This window comes from Strix aluco, chromosome 10 (assembly GCF_031877795.1).
Source record: "Strix aluco isolate bStrAlu1 chromosome 10, bStrAlu1.hap1, whole genome shotgun sequence".
NCBI classification, from domain to species: domain Eukaryota; kingdom Metazoa; phylum Chordata; class Aves; order Strigiformes; family Strigidae; genus Strix; species Strix aluco.
This window is the reverse complement of record NC_133940.1, coordinates 9690651-9707380: the sequence shown is the minus strand read 5'-3', so window position 1 is coordinate 9707380 and position 16730 is coordinate 9690651. Positions and strand designations below refer to the sequence as shown.

The 16730-nt window shown below is 40.3% G+C and overlaps 1 protein-coding gene across 2 annotated transcripts in view; it reads left to right on the top strand.

Annotated features, from left to right (window-relative positions):
* Nucleotides 1-16730, top strand: part of IL1RAPL2 (interleukin 1 receptor accessory protein like 2) — a 392967-nt gene that overhangs the window by 11761 nt on the left and 364476 nt on the right. For both annotated transcript variants that reach the window (XM_074834976.1, XM_074834975.1), the window contains exon 2: nt 563-663. In XM_074834976.1, coding sequence (XP_074691077.1) covers nt 582-663 — 82 coding nt within the window. In that variant the 5' untranslated portion in view covers nt 563-581. The remainder of the gene's footprint in view (nt 1-562; nt 664-16730) is intronic.

The window sequence follows — 16730 nt, the reverse complement described above, 5'->3', positions numbered from 1 at the left end:
AGAATCGCAAGACCTGCAATCATTGATTTCTGAATTCTGTTAACCTGTCTCTACTGCATTTTATAGCAGAAATCTCTGGAATAGCATTAATTCATTGTAGGAGCTTTTATAAGGTCACCAGTGTGACAATAAAGTTGCTACAAGAAATTGCATGAACAGCCTACTCTCTCTTTTCCTGAACAATGTGAAGTTTTCTTAAGCATGTGGCCTGTTTGTATGAGACAAAACTAATCATTACCATCAGGGTCTCCCCCTTAAATAACATACAGAAATCTGCCCATAGTGTTTCAAATAAACAGTTGTCTTGTGTGTTTTTAAGGAAAATAATATTTTCAAAGTGTCATTTAAAAAAACCCAAACCTTTTGTGTGATACTAATAAATTATTCATAGACGGTTACTTTGAACCATTATGTTTTCGTACCTCTGCATAAAAATAAATCCAGAAGTCACTAGATTAAGCCATTGCCCTGTAATAGTTCTTTGAGAAATGTTTAACTGTAGCTGCTGCTTTGTTGTAGTGAAGAGCTGTGATTCAGACTTCATACTATGTTTGCATTTCAGCTGTCACAGAAAGTGAAAGATGAAGCCTCTTGTTCTCTTGGTTCTTGTGATCTGTACTGTAGTCAGCATGAATTTGAAGCTCGTGTCAAAGAGAAATTCTGGTAAGTCACAGAAAAATATTTTTACTTTTGAATCTGGACCTAGTGCTCATGCAATCAAGCATTTTAAACGGCTGCTTTTTGTTTTGCATATATACGTCTTGTTCTCTTCTGAAAAAAAAAAGTCGTAACCAAGATGGTTTGCTTACCAGATGTTACAGGATGAATTTTCTCTTCATAATGTTCTGTTGATGTGACTTTAAGCTATTTGAAAGTCTCCTTATGTTTTCTTAAAAAAGAAAAAAGAAAAGAAAAAAGGTTGAAAGGTTGATCTGGTTGAAAACCCACAAAGGTAATAATGACTTTGGCATTGTTTTAACATCCCATCTTTTACTCATACTAAGGGATTTTCTTAACCGTGATTGTGGTTTGTGGTGACTTCTAAGTTTGGATGTTTTTATTTTTTTTGTAAGAGAGGGCATCTTCCAAAAAGTCATGCCAGCCGTATGTGTGATCATATGTAGGGTTAACTGGGAAGAGCTTTTCTGGGTAGATAATCCCTGATTATTCTGACAGTGGAAGGGAGTGGGAGTTGGTTTATGTTTACACCTGCTTTTGAAACTCACTAATAATAAAAGCACACTTTAAAGAAGTGTTAGAGTGTCTCCTTCCAGATAGACAGTTTATCTGGATAATGTTTCATCTATATTAGAGCCTGAAGTGATTTCTAGTCCATGCAGCTCTCCCTCCTCGAAGGGAATGACTTCATGAGACTGCTTGCCTTTCTCAAGTAAGCTGGGAGTTTGGAAGGACTTTGGGCAGACAGGTAGGTTAGCTGCAGTGTTGCATAGTGCTGTTAGTCTGCTAGAGCCTTGTGTATGTGGGCAGGTACCTGATGCAGGATAAATGTACTTTTAAACTTGCATGTTAACTTACTCATTTTTTCCCACTAGTTGTGTGCTATACATATAAATGTGAGGGCTTCCATTGATCTTACTGTCCTCAATGTCTTCAGCCAACACTTTTAGCAGTGCAGGTACAAACTGAAATTACTGACTTTAGTTGGTGTGGCCAGTTTTAAGTTTAATTTCTGCATTTCTTGAGAATGGAGGAGAAAAGTTATTGGTCCATCTATTATAAAGAATTCAATGTCACATCTGAGGCTAGGAAGTGTTACTTTGGGAACCACCAGATGCTAGACTGAATTCTTCCTGCTGGGCTAGAAAGTATAAATGGATGTTGCTAAATCAAAGTAGTCTGCAGCCTTTGTTGTGGTTATTGTGCCCTGAGTCCTGTTTGCCCTGTGAGAGCAGTCATGGGTGTATTGGGATTTGGCTACAGTGGAGCTTGATCTAAACTCTGCTAAGGGCAATGGTGTTCCTGTATTTCAAAACTGCTATTACTGGCCTGGATGGGAACCCCTATGAGATCCATAATCTGTATCATTGAGCAGCCTTGATTCACTGATGCCAGGCAACACCACCTGGCTGCAGGGAAGGGCCTTTGCATTTCCTTTATCAGAAGTACACACCTGTAGAAGTAACATGACTGTGGTTATAGCATAATTCAGCTGGTAGTTTACCTTTAATTTTATATATATATATTTTTAAAAACCGGCTTTCTTTGACTTTGCAGAATGTCTTGTGTTATTGGCAGCTGTTGACAGTATCAATTCAGGTTGAGTACTGGTGGGAAAAATGCCTTAATATGTTAGACTGCCTATTGCTAAATATAACCCACTAGTGAATAGCTGGTTCTTTTTCTTTTCATTTGATTGAGTTGGTATATGTTGAGTATAAGACGAAAGGGAAAAATGCACAGAAAGTAAAATTATACCTTCTTTGTAAGTATGTGATCATGTAGTTGGTTTTCACCTTCAATATTCATTCTGTCATACATGCTGACTTTTAGGTTGCTGTGTGGAGCAAACTATTGATTTCTGGTTTTTGCTTTTTCCACTACATTGTGTGTGAAATACATTTTCTGTTTCTGTGATTTCAGCACTTGGAGCAAAACTGATAATTTGACTCCCTTTCTGAAAGAGGTCTTTAGATATGAAGGACTGTTATTTGATTGCTTGGGCCTTTGCTAAATGTTGTATGTTGTGAAGGGACAGATGCTCTGGAGGCTTCTGAACTTTTAACTATTTCTATTGTTTAAGTAGAAGATCAGAGATAGTGGATGGATGCAGCCAGGCAAATGCATGAAGAAGCAATGAGACCACGTTGCTTGATAGGGTGACAGTAGTGTGTTGGTACTGGAGCTCAGGGTCTTTTTTTTTTTCTTTCTTTACTGATGTCTTGATAAAGGAAAGTGGGAAGGGGAAGGTAATTTAATGGTTATTGTGGGCAGCTGCACTGCAGTGTAAACAGTAGGATGTCTGGAAGCAGGAAGACTGTTCTAGCTGCAGATGAGAGCTGGTGCAGAGGGGAGTGGTTGGGGTGACCAAATGACACTCTGTGGACAGGATCTCTGCAGCAGTGTTCTGGATGGATGTCGAAGTCTTTGGTCTAGCTGGCTATTGGTATGGAGACGTCTAAGCTAGTGAGCATCCTTAAAAAGGGAAGGGAAATTGTGCAGACAGTTATGTAGAGCTGTGTGAAGCAGTGCATGGAAAGTGCTGACACCGATGATGAAGACAGATTTGGGCTACTAGGGCAATAAACCAGCAAAATCAGGGTATTGGTGTCTTTGCTGACTTATGTAGACTGGCATTTTTCCAAGTAATACATAGAACTATTGTGTGAATGGCCAGAATTGTGATTAGTGTTAAGTACAAGAGTAATTATGAAGTTGACTAGCGTGTATGTAATATCACATAATAGAATATATCTTGTTTAAGGGGTAGGGAGAATCTAAAGAGAGCTGAGTTGAAGAGGACTTGGGCTGGAGCAATGAGAAGATGTGGTGTTGTCTTCAGGTAATGCAAAGGCATCACTAAAACTGAGGCAGTCAAAAGAGGGGCAGAATGTCCAGAAGGGCATTATTATTAAAGAGAACAGATCTTCAGAGACTGGTAGGGAAATATTCTTTCAAAGCCAAGGAACGAAAACCCAAGGGGAGAAAGTTGAGGACGAGAACTCCAGACAGCAAATGCAGACAGTATATAGGGACTGGACAATAGGCAAGAGTCATTAAAGGGAGGTCAGGAGTGGAGGATATAAGATGTCAAGCAAAGTGATGAAATGATGCTCCAGTTGCAAGCACAGAATTAAAGTTTGCTGAAGAAACAGTCCTCGTGGGAGGAAAGAACAAAACAGATCTGAAAGAGATTTGTCTCATGTCCTTTACTTGCCCTTTGTTACAGATCCAGGTGTCCATATTTCCATTTGGAGAAGACAAACAGGAATGCATGTGAGGGCTACAGATAGGTTTTAGAGTATCTTGCAATGCTGCAAAAATGACACAGAAACTTGTAGTAAGACAAATTTGTTTGGCTGCTGCTCGCTTGAGATGTGGTGCCAAAATAATTAAAATGGGTGAGCTAATTTAATTATGCTAGTCAGATTCTTCTTTACAGGCAGCAACTTCCAGATGCTCCAGAAGAAATCTGTCATGTCTACAGAGTAATGATTGCTGTTTGTGGTGGGAACAGTTTGCCTCAAGCATCTGTGTGAATGTAATGTTGACTTAAGTTTCACAGGCATTTCCTAATATTAAGAAGGTTTTTTGAAAGCTGCAGGTCATCCTTTTTGGCTTCTTTAAGAAGTAAAACTGAGCAAATAGCTAATGCTGGGACTGCAGCCTTAGCAATATCCTAGAAAGGGTATTTTACAGGTGGAGGTTATACAAATAAATTGAGGATGTAGGAGCTGCTAGGTGATATCCTTTTCATCTGATTAAGTGACTTCTTTTCCTAACCCCTTTGTATATAGTACTTTGAATAATCATAGCAGGGAATATAAAACCAATTAAACAATCATTGCATTTTTTAAGCAAAAGATTTTTCAGATTATAGTTTCTGTTTGACTTACTAGACATAATTTCATTAGTGAATAATTGATGCCATTTATTGTTGCTGTATTTATTTGCTGAGCTGAAATACGCTATCTCAGCATGCTGGAGCTCCAGAGGGCATACCAACCTTGTGTGGAGGAGCATGGGCAGACATCCCCAAGGTTTCTATGAGGTTGCTGGCTGCAGAGCTGGTAGTAGTCTTTCTGCAGGTTAACAGGGCTTAACTGGCTCAGGCCTGGCACTGGTATGTCCTCCAAGCTACAGAGCCAGAGTTTTATGTCTTCTCCTCTGTGTGTGTCAAATGGATGTGCTCTGGGATTCTGGCTTTCCTTCTCCTCCTCTTTATCTTCGGACCACCCAAAAGGCAGTCATATGCCAGAGGAGCAAGTGCATCTCTGATTCCCCCTCCACCTGCATCCAGCTGGCTTGGGAGTGAAAAGGTTTGACTTAGTGGCATACCTTGCTGTGTATGGGCATAGCCAAATTGTCTTAAATTCTCTCATTGATGCAGCAGTGGTTGGGATGTAGTGCTTTAACACAATCATTAAAAACGAGTGGCTTTATTTGGTGCCTTTTAAATGTTGTGCAACAACTTCCTGTGATCTGCTCTAGATGTTTCAGGAAACCTTCATTTTCCTTCTAGTTGTCACTGCTCTAGCCTAGGATTTCCCTCTGTTCCCTTCTGTGAAGCTCCGTCTTCTGTATTGTTGCCTTATCACTTTGGCCATGGAAACCATGACATACATGGAAGCAGAGGTGTTTGTACTTCAGAGGTGATGCATGGATTTGTGCCTGGAGTGGGATATCCTAGAGGATCCTCACTCTTAAAAGTCTGTTGCTCCTGCTGGAGTGGGCCCCCGGAGGAGCTGCAGGATGAGCACTCACAGTTGCCATTTGCTTTTTGTTTGCGCCTGAAGAGATGTAAAACTCATGGCTACGAGCCCTCACAATTTCTGAGATATGGGTGATGCAAAAGAGGCTTTCAGCTTTTGTTTCCTGCAAATAATGTGCAGACATAGAGGAAATGGGAGCTTGGCAACACTGATCAGTGCATCTCTTACTGTTCCCAGAAGATGTTGTTATTCACAGCTCCAGCAAACAAAAAAAGTTGGAATCACCATTGTTCTAAGCTGTCATCAGTGCAGGAATGTACAGTCCCTCTTGCATACGCTAGTGCCTGCTCACAGGTTCACGGCTGCTCTCCATCTGTTCAGTTTGGATCAGCGGGAAGCAAGGAGCCAGGCTCCTGCGCTCAGTCAGGTCTTGGGGGACTATCAGCAAGTAAACTGTGAAGCACCGGTAGTCTGTGCACCTCGTTACCAGACTCTCAGCCTCGGTTCCCTCTCCTCTAGACAGAAAGTGGCACTGCAGTTAGACAGACCTATCTGGGAGCCAGCTGGCAGCATTTAGACATTTTGTTTGCTGGTGGGGAGGAAGGGAGATGCATAGAGAAGAACAAGAAAGGAAATAATCTGCTAGAGGTTTGGGGTTTTTTTAGTGACCTCAACCTGACAGGGTTTAAATATTGAACTTATTTAAACACTCGAATTTTTACCTATTACACTCGTTTAAAATGAGTTCATGTATAATTAAAACAATTAAAATATTGAGTTGATACTTAAATATTAAAGCTAGACTCCTTTCCCAAAAGGGAAACCGCAGCTGTATCTGAATAAAATAAATGAACACAATTAAATCGTTCCAAACTGCAGTAAATCACAAAGGTAGGATCTTTAGGGATAGGGGGAAATAAGCAATGCATGAAAGAAATGTAATTTCCTCAGTTAAAAATCTATAATCTTCCACTTTTGCAATGGACATCATGTCAGCTGTTTGGATATCTGTTCTACATCCAGCTGCAGCATGTAAGAGTTTATTAATAATGTCTGAACCTCTAGTAGACATACCATTATGGCTGAGAAATCTGACTGTATGCCTTTAACTGGATAACACTGGTTTTTTTTCCTCCCCCAAATGGGGCCTTTTTAAATGGAAAAAGTGTCTTTGCTTTGTTTTCTTTAAGATCCTAGACAGAAATTTCTAAGACCGATCTTCATTTCAGTATTTCTAGTATGGTCACTTTGAGGGTGTGTGTCCTAGGTTCATGTCCTTGCTCTGAAACTGTCCTGAGGGACAGGGGAAGTTGTGCTGGCGTGTTTTGTTTTTCATCTTGTTCATGGAAATATTTTTGGAAGGTCTGTCTTACGTAATGTTCAAATGAAAGTATAAATAATACAGCTGCAAATTTACCCAGGACACAGTCTTCAAGCTCAGCATGTTCACGAGTCCTGGAGATGAATGTCTGCTCACTTTGGGACATCTGTTGGGGGCGCAGAGGCTCAGAGGTAACGTAGGGGCATATGGACCTACAGGAGCTATAGGGAATCTGTGATGTAATGGCTTAGCTTTGGGTCAACTCCTGACCAAGAACAGTCCTGAAGTGTACTTGGGTTTTCGTAACCTGAATACATGTTTAAGGCAGGTTTTATAGACTGATGTATATATTTAAAGGAATGTAAGGCTCCTTAAATTGAGCTAGATATGAATATTAATATGCATTCTCATATCTCTGTCCACTGAATTTAAAGAACTTTTTCTACTTTACTTTCAGAGCCTCACTTGTTATTTGAAGTGCATTTCAAATTGTTAGTCACTGTGACACATTGTATCAGAAACTTCTTTTTTACTTATTTACTTGTTTTTGCCATGAATGTAGCTGTGAAAGTGGCAAGCAGTAAAATTGTGAGGTTGGAGATGTTGTGATCACTATGGGAAACAGCAAGAGAAAGAAGAATTAAGATGCATTTTCAGTTATTTTTTGGCATTTAAGTTTGGAGAAGTTGGTTTTACAAATAATAAAGCAAATATCAGAGGTTTCCCTTTTCAGGAGGTGCAGAGTTAAGTATTTCAAGTTGTTGACCTGTGAAGAAGGAAGGAATTCTTTTTAGTGCAGTGCATGTGCAAACGTTAGTATATAGACCTGCATGAGATTGTTGTGGTACTGTTACAACTCGCTAAAGTAGAAATGATTGCCTGTCTATGAGTTGAAAGCAAAATTGATTTGAGCTCCAGTGTCACCTCCAGAGTGTACATTTTATCACTTTATTAATCTCTAACTCTTTCAAATCCGATTGATTCTTTCCTACAAGAAGCATGATTAGTACTTATAATAGATACTGATACGAAAACATACAGTGCTCTGCTGCTGAAGACAGAGACTTAGATTAAAGTTAAGCTTCTGACCTGAGCACTTTTTCCGAGACATGGTAACCAGGCTGCCCATGCCTGCCAGCCTCTGCCATCAGTTCCTTTTCGCTTGCCTTTCCCGTGTGGTTCCTTGTTTGAGGCAGGAACAGAGGCAGTGTGAGGGTATTTCTGTTAGCTTGGTTTAAACCATCTTTGGGATTCATGAAACTGTAGCTCTGTTGTGCTGCATATGACCTATGGAAACTCACTCGCAGTCTTTTTTTTTTTTTTTTTGAGGAAGGTATTTTGACACTTCAGTGTAAGACAGGTGCAGTTGGTTTGCATCTTTGAGGGATCAATATTGCTTTAAAAAGGCCTTTTTGCAGCTGTTATTCCAGATGGGAAATGAAATAGTAATTGAGTAAGTAGGAGACTGTTTGATCCAGGCAGTGGTAAGCGTTGTTCAGTGGGTTTTAATAAAGAAACTGGAGGCAATAGCAGTACCTGGCATGAGTCTTTTGTATCTGGCGGTCTCATTCCTGTTGCTGTAATGAAGTGGGAGGCATAGGAACCTGCATCAGACCCTGACTGCTAACCTGACCTACCAGCCCCTCTGGGACAGGAGGCATCGGGGGGGAAGTGTCAGAGCAAGCCTCTGTGGGATTCAGCTCCTCTTTCAGTGAACAGGCCTGAAACAGGGCAAAGGGGAAAGCCTGAAGTTCCCAAATTCCTTTCTGATGTTTGAAGTACAATATTTAGTATGTCACTCTTGCTGTGTCTGAGGGACAGACTGCTGTTTAGGCATCTAGTAACCATGTGTACAGTTTAAATGTTTGTTAGGGCTGTGTAGTGGAGGCCTTGAAACACGATGCTAGTATTATTTTTTTGACTTTCGGTATTCTAATTGTGCTTTGTTACCTTGGCAGGGTTGGTGGTGTTTTTTTTTTTTTTTTAAAGTCTCATGGGACTATTTGGTGTTTTCAGTAAACATCTGATACCACGATATTTATCAAGTGCTTTTTGTCTCTAATGTTTGCGTCATAGTTATTCCCATTTTACAGATGGTAGAAAAATCATCTGGAGACAAAGTGATGTTAAGGTTGCCCAGCATACTGAAGGTGATGTGGGGGAATAACAGATAAATAAAATGTTTCCCTTTGTTCTGTTGTGTTGCTAATGGCAAGGACGAGGAAACCAGTACTGTTTCCTAGAGAAGTTTTGAGGCTAAATAAGTGTGTGTGTAGAATGTGCTTTTACATCCTTGGATACCTGTGCTAGGCAAAAGTGTTTGTAATTTCTGTTATTTTTCAGTAGAAGACAGTAAGATGTGCCTGCTAGAAATGGAGGAGGAAGAGAAGGAGAGAGGTTCTGCCATATCAGCTTTTGTGCACTAGTTTGAGGCTAAGAGCTTTTGCCTTTGAATGTTACAAGTCTGTTGTGTGTATTGGCAACAAGCTGTCCTCCCAGTGTATAGTGGGGGACACAGGAGGGGAAAAAAACACTTAAGACTGTAAAATGGCATATGGAATACCTGAGGGACCATTAGCCTTGGAGATGCCAATCGAGTCTCTTGGGTAACCAAGTTTATAGAAACCTGTGTATATACTTACTCCTCTGTTGATCATAAACTGCAGTGACTCTGCAGGCAGTCAGCTGCGTTTGAGCCACTCTGGGCTCCATCTGTCCTTACCAAATAGCTGCCTTTAGAATTTTAGCAACACCAGGAACTGGAGTTCTGTCATCACTGAATCACAGAATCATCTAGGTTGGAAAAGACCTTGAAGATCACCATGTGTGAATAGCTTAAAACAGCTTTATCCAAGGACACCTCAGTGTGTAGTCTAACCAGATGTTCGTGTTCTTTTAAAGAAATGCTGGTCCTTTCATCCCACTGTACAAATACATATAAAATATGAGTGCAAAGTTGTTACACAGATTTTTTTAAATTTATTTTTTATTATTTGAGAATTAATGGATTTTGTCTGGTATGTTGAAGTTAGAATTGATGTTAATATAGCAGATCTGATTTTTCACAAGGCAACAGGAATTATTTGTTCTTGGATTTAAGCATTATGTTTTTTAGGATCACTCTGTGATCCTAAGGTAATTTGGATCAACATGCAGAGCTACTTCATGCATGCTTTTGCTGTCTTACTTGTTCAGCAAAATGTGTATGTGGGTGGGCCTGGAAGGGGAAGAGTAGTGTGAGATATAATAATTTTGATGTCTTTGAGCTAATGGTAAAATGCAGAAATATAATTGCATTCTACAGAATAGGGCTCATCAGAATTTCTTTTTCAGTGCCACAATTTGATTTTGAACAGTATATTTATTCCCTGAGATGGATACATTTAATCAGCAGTGGAAAACTGCTGAAACATGAATCAAAGGCAGGGTTATTCCCAGGCTCTGTGTCTCTGGGCATTCAAGAGCTGCAGCTGAACGCTAGGACTTCTGAGGTCCTTGATACGGTTGTCAGATGAAGAAGCTGGAAGACTTTGAACACACAGTGGTCAGGACTGTACTGTTTCTGGGATTCCCTGCTGGGAAGCAGTTGGCTATGTCAAATTTCTTGGGTTGCCTGTAGAGGACATCTGAAAACTGAGAGCACTTCAGTGGAGCCAGGTCATCCCCCAGGCTTCCTTGACTCCCAGGTTGGAGGTGGATGTGGGGCCATCAGCAGTGCTCTCTGGCATACCTCCCTGGTGAAGGGATACTACCTTCTGGACCTGCATCTTCCTCTCTAGTTGCAGGCTCTTATTGCAGAGCATGTTTTGTTGAGAAAATAAACCAATTTAAAAGCATTTCTGAAACCTGTTTGTTCTGGTACTTGTCGTTTAGAAAAGCAAATTTGAAACTCAAGCCAAGAAAATAATTATTGTAGATTTGAGCCCTTGTATCTATTACTTATTTTTGATGTGACCTTGAAAATCTTGTCCCATTGTATAAAACCAGAGAGGTGTGAATAGTGGTGTGGTTTTAGACAACCAAAATAAGGAAAGAAATTAGGATGTATATTACTAATGACATTTTGGATGTAATATTTCCATTCAAAATGACATCTGTAATTTCAGGCAAATCAGGGGACTACAGTGGAAACTGCACTTAGGAGTGAAGTGTCTCAGCTTTATTGGAGCAGATTGAAAGCTGAAGCTTTTTGGCTGACTTCTGATGTAGGTCAACATAATTCCTATTCACCGTGACTTTACATCATATTATTTACAGCATTATGATTTTTTCATCTGGATTGGGTGATTAAATTTGCTCTTTGCCATTCAGTGTTTATTGCAAATGGTTTTGTTCCAACTGCAAAACACACTTCTGACTTAGTGTGTGAGAGATGAAACCTAAATCCAGCCAGCTGGGATGCCTGGCTGCAACTGTTACGGACCTTACACAGGGAAAGTGTAAAGCTCAACTGATAAAGAAAGAATCTTTATTAAATCCTGTTTTAGAAATAACTGCAAGTAAACTGTTCCATTTGCTGTCCTTCATAAAGAGCTGTAATTGATGGCTTTCTCTGAAGGACTTGGATCCCATGTGAACAGTTGGTTGTCCAGCATGCTCTTGTATGAAGTCTCTTGCAGAATGTGTCACCAACTTGCTTCATCTTGTAGAGGAAGACCCTTGATGTGCTGTAGTAATTAGTTGTTGTCTTTTGGAACAATTTCCTTCCCTCCCTGAAGTGAAATGCTGGGTACCTTGGTCATGAGAACTTAAAAAATACAAATTCCACAATGTGGTTGTAGAATGGCTTGGTAATGTCAAACCCAGTTGAAATGTTACGTTAAGTCTCTTATTGGTGTGTAAATGTGAGCATCCTCAAGGGAGGCAAGTCGTTTTTTTTGCTGGGGGCTACTGGGTAAAAGCTCTCCTTTAATAGTTTCACTGTTACGATTGGCATGTGTTTCAGGTTTGTGCAAGACAAGCACGTTCTTTCCTGCATGTGGAGTTGCCCTTTCGGAATCATGATGTGTAATATACTTGTAAAAATCAGATCTTCTTTAATGGTTTTATTGTGCACATGAAAGTTGTGCCTTATCAATTGTAATTACTGAGATAATTTAATACTCATTCTATGCTTTACTACGGTGCTTCCCAACAGGGAGCTGTAAAAGGTAATTTTGATCTCCTTAAACTTTGTTTAGGTTATTAAGAAATATTTTCTAGTGGCAGAAGAGGGAATTCTATTTTTGCATAATCTAATAGCCCCTTAAGGCTCACCTTTTAAAATCACATCAGTCAGGTAAGGGATGAGATGGGAGCAGTCAGTCATCTTGCTTTAATGTTCAGTGACTCTTGAGCATGGAGCATCCATGGCTGGTGATCCCCAGCTGCGGAGCTGTGTGCATTTGGTGATGGTCAGTGTCAGATTTTTCCAAATGACTGGGAGGTGAGAGGGAATAAAACCATCAAAGGTCTTCTGTAAGCGTGATACTGGCTCTTCCAGTCTGTCCTTTGAGATGTTATTAAAGGTATCTTAGTGCCCCAAACAGTCTAGAGCAGGGGAGAGGGCTGAGCTACTCCCTTTGCAGGATTCTGTTCCCCATCCCAGCTGCATTAGGAAGCAGCGGTGCAGCCCCTGCTCAAGGTGGTCTCAGCAGGGACTTCTCAGGCTTGTGTCCCACACGCGGGGTTTGGGCTCTGCTCTAAGGAATTGCACTGGGCTGTGTCGTGTTCCTCTTTTTTTATTTTCTTTGAGAAACTTTCTTTAGAATAGGATATGCTATAATATGCCAGGAGAATTAACCAGAGGAAGCTTCTGTGGGGAGAGAGAGAGAGGAGCTCATTAATTGCTTAAAAATTAGGCAGTCTCCATCTGAGTAATGCGTGTTGGCTGGCTGGCCGGCCTTCCTCAGTCTAAGAAGTAGCTCATTAGTAGAATACACACAGATGGTACTGTGCTCTAAGGTGTTTAAAATACACAGGCAGAGAGCTGTATTAATAAGGCAAACCTGTCCTTAGTTTCTGTGACTGAGTTTGCCACAAGCAGCAGAGGGAAATATAATTTGGTAAATATTATTAGGTAAACGCATTTCCATAAATTTATTTAGTTTTCAGATTTTTCCACAGATAACAGATTATGATAAATACTCAAAGTAATTTACTGTTTCTGGAAAAATTATATTGCAAGAACAGACTTATAATAACTACTTCATTTGTTCAGTACCTAATTTACCCATATAATTGCCTAGAGGGAGAGATGTATTCAGAACCTAATTTTTATTTGGAATATATATAGTTTTTTGCTTTTTGTTCTTTCTTATGATGTTTTTCTGTATGCAGCTTGTTAACAGCTTATTCAAAATAAGACTTTTTCTGAATGAGTTGGGTTCCTTCTGCAAATGCTAGTGGATAGCAAAATAAGAAATAGCCCACCAGGGAAGACAGAAGGTGCAGAGCCTGGAGCCTGCGGCGCTGCTGGGGGGAAGGAGCCACCCTGCAGCGGGTGAGCAGGGGCTGAGCGGGGCACTGCCAACTTTCTTCCTGAGAACGCTGCCAGTGCAGCTGAGGCTGTGCAGCCCTGGAGAGGTGCTGCCCTGGGTCACCGACTTCAAAGCTGTAGGATAAATTCAGAGGTGGTAGTAATCATGGCTTCATTTTCAAATAGTGGACTTGCCCTCTGCCTCTCATCACGTGTGTCTCATTGAATGGAGAACTGCTTCATCCCTCCTTCAGGCAGTGTCTTTTTTGCCTGATCCCATCTTAAAATTACTGTTCTCCATTAGTGCACTTGACTGTGAGCAGTGAGACTCGCTTTCCTCACTCCATCTGTGAATCCATAAGCATATGGGCTTTCCTGTTTAAGAGAAATGGGCTGGGGAAGAAATGGGTTCCCTCAGATAATTGTTCTTCCCCAGACAGAGTTTGGTCTCCTATATAGTTACACTTTGTTTAGAGCTACTTTTCCCATCAGTGCTTGCATGTCTTTGTCATGAACTCCGATAAATTCTTCCTAATGAAAGAATTTAATGTCTCCCTCGTTGATTCTCTGCAAACTCAGTGCATTTAACACCTTCCTTGGGGGATTTAAATAGAGCTGCTAGTTACACCCTTCTGGTGCAGGTTTTTCCACCAAGCCTTCAACAGAGTTGTTTGTTGCATTTTCAGTGGATATAATTTACATTGTTGCTTCACTCTGTCTTTCCTGTCTGATAGATTGAATGTCTGTTACTTGAGTGTATGCTGTTGTTGAAAAGAATGGTTCCGCTTCAGTTTGATGAGTCTTGCGTTGTTATGTGCGAGGTACGGTACCATTTTGGTACATCTTTTTGAGTTAACTTTTGTTTTTGTGGAGTATATTTTAGAAATACTAGCCTGGACTAGGTAACTCAGGAACAGATGTAGTCTGTGAAGAATACTTTGATACCTACCATGTTGCTTTAGTGATACACAAGTGTTTTGAATGATGTTGATCCCCTCTGAGGTAGAGTACTATTAAGTCCTGCTTTGGGCTTCAGTTCAATCCTTAGTAGTGTGCGTGGTTTCCACAGCCTGCACTGGGAGGAGCAGAACTATCATGAAACAAGGTTTATTTTGTGGACCGCAAATATTTGAACCTGAAAAATTTGAAGAAACAGTGGAATGTACTTACTGCTGTGGGGCAATGGGATTTAGTGTTTCCAAGGTCGTTTAAGGATGGCTGCAAGTAGAAATGCAACTTAGTGGTGTATCAGGAGATGAGAGGATGGGATAGATGACATGCAGAGGGAGCTGGGAAGGCTTTTTGCAAGGGTATGTGTAAAAGACTAAGGGTTTAGAAGAAAACTTTTAAAATATTTACTTGATTATATATTTGGCTTGATGGAGAAGTGGGAAGGATTTGGGGTTTACCAGGACAGGAAATCACCAAGTGACATGATTTCTAAGGAAATTTTAGGAGTTTGGTGACAGTGAGATTCCATAAACTGTTCAAAAGTGGCAGTGTATGCAGTCCTGGAAGTGAGGAGGGCTTTTAAGTGAAGGTGTCGAAGAAGGAAGAGCAGTACTTCATTTTAGCTTTTAAATTGCAGGGTAGTTTGACAAGGTTTACTAGTAACCCTAGGATGTGGGTTTTTTCCTCCTGCTGTAAAGCTATTGAAGTTGGTGGAATTAAACTAGGAATTAACAAACATGATTGTGTAGCAGTGGGACTGTTTCTCTCTTCTGTGTGCCAAGCTTCTGCTTATTTGGGTGATTCTGCAAAAACATCCATTGATTTCAGTTATTCAGTAGCTAATTACCTCGTAACCCACAGGATCAAGCAGCAGAGCAGCTTATTTAGCCTATAACAACACAGTTCTTATTATGGTGCCCAGTTGTGTTGGCACTTGCTGCAGGGAACCTCCCATTGACCCTGCTTGTGAGATGGCTGCAGAGCAGGTCCCCACGCACACACGTATCCTGCCTCTAGACTGTGACTACTGTGCATGCAAATGGACAGCAATTACCATTTAAGTAATGAGTAGTTAATGGATGTTTGTACTCTGTAAATTTGAAGCATTTTGAAGCTGAAATTTCCCTGCTGGTGTAATTTGATGTGTGCCACAAATTGCTGAGGTGAGAACGCAAGCGGGAGGAAACCAAGTTATCAGCAGAGGTAGACAGCTGCCTCTCATGCTTCTACCTCAGGCATTGCAATGGGTAAGTGGAGAGAGAAGTGTAAATGTATCATAGTAAATACCCAGGAAGAATCTTTGCCTTTTCTAGGTAGTAAGGTGATGAAAATTGCACTGCGATGGATTTTGTAGGGACCTGGCAATTCATTAAAATAAAAGTCAAGCCTGTTAATATATGTAGCAGCAGAAATTCCCCTAAAATGACACCTTGGCTATAGTTGGACTAAACAATCAACAAATAGTTTTAGTGCAGGCTGAATTGAGGCATGCTGTGCAGATTCCTTGAGTGCATCCACTTGAAAAGGCCCTTTAAAGCTAATCCATTTGGGTACCACAGTATTGTTTCCAAATACAACATTTGAATTTTAATTAAGTTTTGTAGCCCACAAGAGAAAAGTAATACATCACTACTGTTATTTCAAAGACAGATCCTTTGGGGGGAACTCCCAATTGCAATTCCTCAAGCATTTTTAAGTTTCTCAGAAGCAAATCAATACATTTCACAACAACGATTATCCTTGGAAACCTTCTCAATTAGATATGATACAAAGAAACAAAGCTGTGGTGGTCTGCAGCTGAGCTTTGCCCATGAAACTGCCTTTGCAACTGAAAAGCTAAATGAAATTGTAACACAGAACTTGACTGTATCAGTAAGCAGCTATCTTTTATCAAGTACATGTGGTGATAAAATTACCTCTGAGGTTGGAATTGTTAAACTGTAAGTTCTCATGAACTGGCATAATCTCTCTTCTGTATTGGCCTGGAGCTCTTGAGTCCCTCAACTCTGAAGGACCAGGAATACTTTAGTAGTGCTAATTAGAGGGCCATAGCCTGTCCTAAAGTGCTTGTTTGAACTTACATTGATAATGATAAAATATTAATCTCTCAGAACGTTAATGAAGATTACTCATAGACGTTGAGATCACTTTGTACAGAAGAGCAGAAATGATGCAATTCCTGGCAGGGCTGGTTTTTTTTTTTTTTTAAAATTCAGAAACAACTATTTTACTGATATTATTTGTGATTAACTTTTAGTGGCTAAGAACTACATCATGGATCAAGATTGCTTGATAATTCTGCTGTGAGTTGGGTACCATTCTCCAGCACATGCATGACTGAACAAGCAAATTAACTTCTTTCTGCAAGAAAATACATGGGATTGCCTTGACCACCTGTTTAGCGGCCATCTCAGTCCTGTCCTGTTCAGTTTTAAGCAGCAAAAATATAAAAATATATATATATTTAAAGGTACTTCTTTGAGAGAAACAGTTTGTTGGGATGGAAAGAGCCAGTGCTGTGTAATGAGTGTTTGCACATTAGTTCTTGGAGCATTATGATTGGATGCTGCTAAAATAGTAACGACATCTCCATCTCCCAGTATAAGGCAAA